General features: G+C 39.3%; 1 protein-coding gene across 1 annotated transcript; it reads right to left on the reverse strand.

Annotated features, from left to right (window-relative positions):
• Positions 1-858: 858 nt before the first annotated feature.
• LOC140857253 (E3 SUMO-protein ligase SIZ1-like) lies at positions 859-7,325 on the reverse strand. The gene is given in 8 exon segments (XM_073256015.1): positions 859-1,713; positions 2,211-3,408; positions 3,488-3,568; positions 3,651-3,755; positions 4,764-4,925; positions 6,893-6,978; positions 6,981-6,999; positions 7,171-7,325. Coding segments are annotated over 8 exon segments (1,893 nt in total). The 5' UTR covers positions 7,270-7,325; the 3' UTR covers positions 859-1,570.
• Between the last annotated feature and the right edge of the window lie 2,143 nt (positions 7,326-9,468).

Raw genomic sequence — 9,468 nt, forward strand, 5'->3', positions numbered from 1 at the left:
TTGTGCCACGTAACGAAACAACGTAAATGCTGGAAGACGATTGACTGCAAATGACTTTTCCAACCTACCGAAGCACAGCTCTTCTTTTAACACATCAATTCCAGATTTTCACCGCTATTCACTGCTATTAGACACGAGACCATGGACCGTGCAGCACTTTAATACACTTATAATAGTGCCTTAACTCTCTCCGGTGCAAACAGTAATTGCACCAAACAAGCAGCTCAGATAGCAATTGCACCAAAGACGTTAGATTCACCCTGTTCCAGGGGAAGCTCGGATGCCCCCGTTCATACAAGATACAGTATACGCATCAATGTTGAACCAAAATACATGTTAAATTCCACAAACGTTTTTGTCGAGATATTTGCCACTGCACCTGCACAGCCACATAGAGAAGAGTTTGACGTTCTGATTCAGTATCTTCACCATCACCACTAATTTGGTGTCTCAAATCCTGGGATCAACATATCAGGGCTTTCAAGCTTCTGTGAACATATAGTTTGGAATTAAGAAAAGAGCAATTCTTTCTGCACCGCACCGCACACCGCACGTGCGGTGGTGATTCGCTCACATGCAGACCCACAGATGTCAGGGGGTAAAAAAAAAAAAAAAAAATTTTACCGGCCCCACACGTGCAAATCACTGCACGTGGTGCGCGATTTTCTGCACCACACGCGGTGCACAAAGAATTTCGCTAAAGAAAAAGGAAACCTAGGAGATCTCAGACCCATTAAAATGAGAACTCTGGTTGACTACAGAACATAATTATTTCAACAGCAAGTAAGAAAGGTAGAAAACCAGCATGTCCACATGCTGTCTTGACATGCAGCAGCAGAATCTCTAATCAGCAAGACATTAGGCCAAAAAATCAGCATGACACAATTGATTTGCTACGTCAAAGATAGAACTGTAACAGACCACTTAAATTACACGGGCATGACATGCTCCGGTGTACTACTTGGATGTGTTCACCGACTCGTGCATGTCACATACCGATCATGGTAAAATGGTTAATGCTGCCTTCATCTGATCATTAGCTGTTTAGCTATTAAATGGAGGCCATACTTTCTTCAATTACTAATGGAACTCTTATACATACGAATTTACAGGGACTGAATTCAAATAGAGATATGACAGGCCTTCCCACTGATAATGCTGATGCCTCAGCAAGGGCTCCACTTGTAGTCACCTTTAGCTTCTATTCTGCATACTGATGCAGAGGAGCATGCTGAGGCCTGCAGATTACATAAAACTTTTACACCAACCTGGCCGAAATGGAAGGATCACTAGAGATAGCATCAAAACAAAGGCACAAAACAGTGCCAACAAGCTTAAATCTTAAGCTCACCATCAGACATGCATTTCTAGTATGTCCAATGCAATCTTGAAGTACACGTCAAATTAACCCACTCCTCTGGTGATAAGATGTAGCCACTTTTCTGCCTCTTAATTACACAAGAATGGGTTAAGAAGCAATCACCAGACTCATTGCAAGCAGCATGTCAAGGTGGGTGAAGTTCTCTTTTGTCCGTAAAAGAGCCACGACCCCAAAATCAGAGTCCAACAGCTAGTCTGAGGCGGCATCTATTGATGGATACAGCCTTGGACGAACTGAACGCGGTTGGCGAGGAGGTGAGAAAGGACCATTAGACCTTTGTCTACTTGAGACTTTGTTGACTCTGCCATCATCCATGCCTTGAAGCATTGAAGCTGCAACCAACAAATAAGAATCAAAGCATGCAATAATACAAACACTCAAAGCCCAAAGTTAAATTGAACAAGAGAGCATGTCATATTTTAAAGTTTAATAACCTAAGGGAGAAGGAGAGACCGCAATAGATCCAAGTGAGAAATATAGGGGATGGAAAGAAGTAAACAGTTTTAGATGCAGGTGAAAGCAGAGGCAGCAGAATGGATAGCCAGATAGCAGGTCAAATCATATGAAACGATTAGGAAGCAACCATGCAGTACAACAAAAAAACTCAGTAAATAAAAGAGCTACAGAGGCAAAAAATGACAGCAACATAAAAATATTTCAACCAAGATATTCTAGATAAAATGAAAAACTAATGCATTTATACCAAAAAGGAGGATAACAAGAAGATGGACGAAAACTAGTACCATTTTATTATTTAACATCCAAATTTTAGTATTTAACACCAAAACTTACTATGGAGGAAAGGTTAATTCAAGAAAATGGTACAAACCAGCATTGGCTAATGAGTCTATCCCACTCTTCTGCTGTGTCGAGCAAAACTTGTTTGTTGAAGGAGGGTCCACATTACCTCCGTTAGCATCACCAAGTGTAAGAGATATCCAATCATCAGAATGGACACCATTAACCATCCTTCCATGATTGCCTGTCTCTGCATGTTCTGCAACAACAGTTGGCTGGCTTGGAAGATAAATTTGCAGAGAGGGATCATTGTCACCAACTGCTAGAGGATTATCAACCAGGCTCCCATTTACTTCAGCATAAGAATGACTGGTTGAAAGGACATGGGCTTGTGAAATTTCCCCTAAACCACCACCTGATACCAAATCATACTCATTAAGCGGTGAGCAACCACGAGAATGTTGTTGCACATCAACTAAAGCATCTGAGACATTGGAATCAGTACCAAATAGTTGGAAGCCAGGACCAGCCTGTGGACATGACTGCATTGGCCAGAATGGCAATCCAAAATCATCATTATCATTGTTAAAAAAACCAAGGCATGAAGCACCGCTGGTCCTGAGACCCAGTTCTTCAGAGTCTGGTCCTGGAGCTCCAGGATGGCTCGCAGGAAAAGATATCCTAGTATCATCAGCTGGACCTGCTTCATAGGCAGTTCTAGGAGAGATCAAAGTAACATTATCTTCATCAGAATCACTGAGAACAATAATGTTTGCATCTTTCGTTGGTGCTGGAAGAATTTTATCCTCAATATTGAAAGTTGGGTCAATGTCCAGAGAAAGAGAATCAACTTCATGATCATTATTCACAGAGAAATCAAAACGCCCCCCACCCTCTGGATTAACACTTGGATCTTCCCCATCTTGGTAACTTTCGGTTGGACTGCTGCTCATGGGGATGCCATCTTGGCAATGGTTTTGAAAATTTTCCAGCATATGTTTTTCAGAAGATGGATGCCCGAAATCTTCAGGCTTACTAACCTCCCATATTCCATTGCGATTTTTCTTGATTCCTAATTTTAGACTATTATGCCCTTCAGAAAAACCTTCCAGTTTAATCTGCTTCATGATATCCACGTCAGGCTTAACTTCCATATTGTTTGCCACATAAAGACTACCATCAGGTAAATGCCACTTTCCAAGATCCTGATGTTCACCTACATTTTTGACACGCCAAGAACCATCAGGTTTCACATCAATTTCATTTACATCTTCTCCACAATTTCGCATCTGTATCATCAAAATGCAATCGTATAGATGAATATTGATGGATCGAGTTGGGGTAGATCCAAGTTCCAAGTGAACTTACCAAAGAAGTGATGCGGTTGAAATACGGATCAATTATGATGTTTTCCAGAGAAGAATTCCTGAGGCAAATTGGACATTGCCACTGCACAAAAACCCAGAAAAATTATGAGACTAGCAGCAAGGGAGGGAACAGATCAATGAAATATTAATGAAGAAATTGTCACCTTCCGAGAACGTTGATTAAGCTCCACAAAACTTTCTAGATCAAAACATCCCATGTGAGCACAAGGTCTGAATCTACCAGCAATCTTCATTCTAGACCCAGTCATCTGCACAGGGACAAACCACTAAGCATATTGTCCACAAGAGGATGAAAGACTAGTTGAGCTTCCTGCAGCTGAGATCATTGAACTGACAACATTTTACTGGTGAAGTTTGAGTTAAAGAATTGGCTTCATATTTCACATTTCACTATGGAAGCAATATTACCATCAAAGAACAAAATTGGATGCATGCAAATGAACAATCTTAATATGTTCATTACCATATCTTGCTTTAAAATTAAATGACAAATAAGTGTAATAGGTGGTCTTAGATGGATACAGGAAGCCATAAGGGTTCAAATTTGCAAAATAGAGATGAAGTAGAGGCATGCTCAAAATGGGGATGATACAAACTCATAATAACAATTGGATACGAAAACAATGCTCTACATTATTACAAGTTCCCAGCAAAACATTAATAACAATAACTAACAATGCAAGAAAAGAACATTTCAGTATCACCATCCTGGCTGTGCCATGAAATACAAGACTGCACATGCTGCAATTTTTTCTAATTTTTTGGCCTCCAAACTCACATTCTCATTACTGAACAGGCCATGGGATTCCAATACCGATCATGTTATATTATAGCTGAATAGGCCTGCTTTTCACCTTTGCTGACTGGATGCTGTAATCTCACAAATCTCTAAGATCTCTCCATATTTCAAGTAGTTGATTAGTAAAACCATGCATGACCTTTCATTGCATAGAAATAAGGGAGGTTTGCCACCCTGCCAACCAGCCCATCAGGACATCAGCATGTCTCTTGCCTAGAGTAGCCTTGGCATCAATTTGGCACCAATTTGCAGGGCTTAGTATTATGCCATAAACTAGTGAACTCAGTTCTAAGATTTCGTCAGATCATCCTTTGATCTGGAAGGCTACCTCTATACAGTTGGGATTGAGATAGCCATTCAGATCAAGCTACAGCAGAGTACCAGGGGCAGCAACACTGAGAAAGTGAGAAATATACGTCATAAGAATTTGCATATAAATACACTAGCAAATGCTTACAGGGCAACGGAGATTAACAGTGACAGAATCTGCCACCACTTCAATATCACTGTCACTATCTGCATTGTCTGTCACAGTTCCACCACCAACGCAACGGCAAACACGGGCAAGTGCATCCCCAAATTGTTCACCATCTTCTTCCTTTGGCACCAGCTTAAGAACCTGAATGTTAAACACAAGGTTAACAACTAAATTGTGAATACAAACCAGAACTGCTGATTAAGAACATCTGAGAACATGATATAAAAATAAATAAGCAGCATATAAGATATAAATTAGAAATGATGGTATTTTATATTATGATAAACATTGATTCAGGAACTATTTCCATGAGTGGCATAGGATAAATTCTACACCAAACACATGATCAAGTGTCATTGTACTGGTACTAGCTACAGTATCAGTACCTTGCCAGAAGGCACAATACAGTCAGTATGGTACAGTTTTCCCACTATACCGGTATAGCATTCCTCATGTGCAGCACGATACTGCTTAAAAACAGGCAGTATGGGTCAGTGTGACATGGGACCAAGAGGTACAGGGTAGTTCGATTTGATTCGAACTGATTCTACTCGTACACTGGACCAAACCTCAGTATCTACCAATGCCTTATTGGTACTGTACGGTATGCCCGAAATAGGGCTATATAGATTGGTACAACAAATCTTGCACAGGGTATATCTGATGGATGCTTTGATATGGTCTACATTTCAACCTACCAAGCAAAATTTCCTCTATGACAAATGTGAAATTAAGTGGAAAACATCGTTCACCAAACCATCCCGAACTGGATGGTTCAGGCCGTGCGAACTGTACCAGCGAGTACCGGTCTGGTTCCGGCATGCAAAACAGCACAACGGCCATCTCAAAGGGAGAGAGAAGAAAGAGAAGAAGAGAAAGAAAGGGGGAGAAGAGAGGGCCTCTGGCGGCTCTTGCCAAACTCAGTAAGGGTAGAGGGAGGGAAGAAGAGAGGGTGAGATCTTATCGGGTCACCGGAAGCCTCTGGATGGATGGCGATGCCACCACGAGCTCTCCAAGAGCCGGCAAGCCAGCGCCGAGGGAGCTAAGGGCGGCCGAGGCTGGAGGGGGGCCTCCATCCTCCTCCAATTCGAAATAAGAGTTCGCCCCTATTTCGTTTTTTTTTTTTTTTACTTTTTATCGGGCGAAGTTGGCAACGCAATTGCGGACTTCACCCTTTTTTTTTTTTTTTTTTTGTAATTTCGATTGAAATGAACATCGTGGGTGATAAATGAGTGCATTTGAACTCCTATGTCAAGGCTTTTTCAGCTTTCCTTGCCACCTCAAGCTCTTGAGTGTGGCTTTTCAGGTCAGGTTTAATGATCACGAGTCCTTCGGTTAGGGTTAAATTAACTTGGTTAGTTGATTTTTCCATTAATCTGTCTTGAATTACAGGATTAATTTGCATTTGCATTTTCCCAATCCTCTTTACATTCTAGGGTTGAAGATAACAGATTTGAGTTCCATTGGTTAATTGAATCATGTCAAAATAGGGTTTGTTGAAAAGTAATTAACTTGAGATTGGGTTCTTATGGCAAGATGATAAAATTGCTAAGTATTAAATGGCCTCTGAGAATTAGAAGGAAGAGGCTAGAAAGATTGTCTTAGGCAGGTTCAGCTTTTCATAAAGCTTATAGTGGCTAGAAATCTGCTTAATCTAGTCGTAACTCAAAAGCAAGTGGTTGACAACAATATGTAAATACACTATATCCACATATCACATAAAAAACTTGTAGACCACACAATACTGGCAACCCATCTAATCACATGAGACTTTTCAAAACCTAGCAACACAGAAGAAACATAATCCAAAACCTTGCCTAATGCTTCTCCATCAATGACTCCCAATGCCTGCTTCTAATATGCAAGCATTGAATTATGTGACCTATTTAGCTGTAATATTGCACATTTAGCTAAACTTTCAAGACTTCTACTATTGAATGACCAATAGTTTTACAAAATAATTTCTAGAAGCACAAACTCTAGTCAACCAGCAATACAAGAAATTTTGCAGATACAAGTAGCATAATATAGGCCACTTGAGAAATGCCCTAAAATGTTATCATGGTTACAAACTGATTACATTTATACAAATGACATGACTGATTTACCTGTTCAATCATCTGTCGTCTGGCAATTCTAACGCCTAAACAGAATATGCGAGCATCACATCTTGATAAACAAATTTTGTTTGTTCTTCCCTGCAGAGTGTGGTGATCTGAAAAGAAAACCAGAGAAGCAAGAAATACATTCTAAGACTCAAACTAACCAGAGTATAAGGAGTAACATTAAAAAAAGAGTATGAGATGGTATGAAGTGAACAGCAAACAAGCAGAAACAGGAGTATAGGAGGAAAATTCTTTCCATTCAACAATAACAAGGGACTCACAACTGGACCATCATCCCGCCCATTAATTCCTAACTGTTGTGAGCCCGCCCTATTAGTTGTTCGCACTTGAATACCTGCACACATATGCATAGCACACATCTAAATATATCAACTGAATCACAATATGCATGTAAAAGGAACAACCTCAAACCCTTGTCATTTATCGTTTAAAGCTACCTCAACAGGGACAATGAGCAAGAAACGGCCACATTCAGCAAACTCTAGAGATTAGAGAAGAATTTGAGGACTCATATTAGCATGTACCAGTGATGCTTAATCAATTAACTAATGCAGCCAATGTGGAGGCTTGCACGTAGCACAATGGGTCGATCTTATCACCAATCTGAGGAACCCATAGTGATGATCTACTTGATATTTAAATTAGGTGGAACATCTTGGTGCATTTCAACAAAGTTTCCTTCCAGATATTTGAGAAATTGCATGTTCGAGAACCAGTGCTAAATTGATCCCAAGAGCAATGAGAACTTATAAGGGCAGTGGTACAATGACAAATTCTCTACTCCATTGTTGAGGAATCTCAATTAAATTGAGCTTGCTTCTCTGTCTCTGAGTTGCTCTTTTTCTGAGTTTATTTCTAAGCTTCATCCTTTTTCTTCCTCCCATTCTCACCACCACTAATGGCAGCAAAATTTCCTAGCAACATCACACTTCTTACACATGGTGACTAGCAACAGCTGACTTCAGATGTCATGACATGGAATTGATTGGAAATACTTTTGGGTTGAATTCATATGTCATATGAAAGAAAAAAAACCACTAAAAAACCACTAGTCTAATCTGGAGAGGCAAAAATAAATAGCCAGGAGCAACATAAATTAATAAAAAGAAAACCTTTTCTCACATGAGGAACACAAGGTTCACCCTAGTGACATAACATGGAGCAACATAAATTAATAAATAAAGAATTTAATTAGTATTCTATCTTAAGATAAAAGCATACAAATGTTCCACTGTTTCCAAATAGTAGTAAATTTGACCCCACAAACATCCAATTATTTCCTGGTACAATATAATCAGAAATTATAATCATAATCACCTAACATTTTCCCAACAATCTGGGGCCAACATTACGGATCCTCATTTGTCAAGTATTCCTATCTCAGGCCAAGTAGAATGCAAATCAAACCAATCACAATAATCAGCAGAAATACCAGAAGTTCACTTTTAAAAACAAGTCAAAAATTACAAGCACATTTTCATAAATTAAACTACAGTGAACTAGTAACTTGAATTATAGAACAGGAACCGGAAAAAATCAATCATAACTTTTGTTGCAATTAGGAAGATGCATTAGAGATCATCCAATTTTCATTAGTCATAATTAAGCAATGGTGGCCACTAGAGTTCCTCAAGGTGTTATCATCTTCATGTCTCAATGGTGTTCTTACTACAAACATTTATCAGAGTTCCACAATCCATACATGTCCATAGAGAATTGCAGGAATAAGTTGCGAGTGCCAACAGCATAACAATCTATCTACTGCAACAGAAAAATACCAACAGAAAAGCATCAAAATGTTGCATATTTCAGTGTATTTCCCCCAGCGAGGATTATATATTCTTTAGACATCTATCCAGAGCATGTTTCTAGTGTATCTCAACTTTTAAGGGAGCTGGAAATAACTAATAACAAGTGATCTGGCAAATCCATGCATAAGCATCCCATCCGGCCAAGAATAACTTCTTAGCAACAAGACAAATCAAGTGTACAAAATTCTTTTGGCATTGTTGTTAAAAATCTTATACTGGAATCACATACAAATACAAAGAACATTCTCTTGTATGAGATAGAAGCTGAAGCAGGAGAAGCTCAAGATCCTAGTGAGCCACTGCAACTTACATTACTGATAAGTTCTGTTATGGTTCATATTATTGTTCAGTGGCCAAACATCAAAACTGGTTTCCTTCCCCCTCTGATCTGCTATTCCCTTTTCTTTCAAGATTATCTTCATTATTGCATTATCAGGGGATAATTGAAGCAAGAAAAAACGTATGCAGAAAATGATAAAGGCTAACACTTCTTTTCTAACTTCTCTATCCAATTCCCTGACCTTGATTGATAGGTTCATGCTCAACAAATTCAGATCTCATCTTGTACTTTTCATGGAAGCCCAGAAACCAAAGTTCATAGGAAAGCAGATAAAAAAAGTTTTTGTCTGCGTTCAAGCCTGACCCTTTATTTGATTTTCAGATCTCTCTCTCATGTAGAAAATCATAATAAAGAGCACATGGCCCAAATGCTAGAAACTATCTAAGCTAAGGGAGAATGAGAGAGGT

Source organism: Elaeis guineensis, chromosome 4 (assembly GCF_000442705.2).
Source record: "Elaeis guineensis isolate ETL-2024a chromosome 4, EG11, whole genome shotgun sequence".
NCBI lineage: Eukaryota > Viridiplantae > Streptophyta > Magnoliopsida > Arecales > Arecaceae > Elaeis > Elaeis guineensis.